The 667-nt window shown below is 61.8% G+C and overlaps 1 protein-coding gene across 1 annotated transcript; it reads right to left on the reverse strand.

Moving 5' to 3' along the window:
* Nucleotides 1–6: 6 nt before the first annotated feature.
* Nucleotides 7–663, reverse strand: LOC104916274 (potassium voltage-gated channel subfamily A member 7-like; the record flags this gene model as incomplete). Its single annotated transcript, XM_010727319.1, has 1 exon — nt 7–663. A coding segment is annotated over one exon (657 nt), but the record flags the coding sequence as incomplete, so codon positions are not given.
* Nucleotides 664–667: the final 4 nt, after the last annotated feature.

Consider the following 667-nt stretch of genomic DNA (forward strand, 5'->3'; position numbering starts at 1 on the left):
ACGGGGGGTCGGGACGCACTCCCCCCCTTCCTCCCCCCTCAATTCCCTCCGATAGAAGAAGCTGAAGTTGGAGACGATGACGGGGACGGGGAGGGAGATGGTGAGGACCCTCGCGATGGCGCACAGGGAGCCCACCAGCTTCCCCCCCACCGTCACCGGCGCCATGTCCCCGTAGCCCACCGTGGTCATGGTGACCACAGCCCACCAAAAAGCTTGGGGGATGGAAGTGAAACTGCTGCCGGCGTCTTCGGCCTCGGCGAAATACACGGCGCTGGAGAAGAGGACGACACCGATGAGGAGGAAGAAGATGAGCAGCCCCAATTCTCTCATGGACGCTTTCAGGGTCTGCCCTAAAATCTGCAAACCCCTCGAATGCCTGGATAATTTGAAAACTCGGAACACCCTGACCAGGCGGATGACTCGAAGGATGGCCAAAGACATGGCGGGTTGACCCACGCCTCGCCTCCTCGCCAGCTCCGTTCCCAGGGCCACGAAATAGGGAACGATGGCGGCCAGGTCGATGAGGTTCATGGCGTTCCGGAAGAAGGCGGCCTTGCTGGGGCTGGCCAGGAGCCTCACCAGGAGCTCCAAGGAGAACCAGCAGATGCACAGGGTCTCCACTAAGAAAAAAGGGTCGTCCGACCACGAGCGGCCGCCGCCGTCCGTT

This window comes from Meleagris gallopavo, unplaced genomic scaffold, assembly GCF_000146605.3.
Source record: "Meleagris gallopavo isolate NT-WF06-2002-E0010 breed Aviagen turkey brand Nicholas breeding stock unplaced genomic scaffold, Turkey_5.1 ChrUn_random_7180001880605, whole genome shotgun sequence".
Classification (NCBI taxonomy): Eukaryota; Metazoa; Chordata; class Aves; order Galliformes; family Phasianidae; genus Meleagris; species Meleagris gallopavo.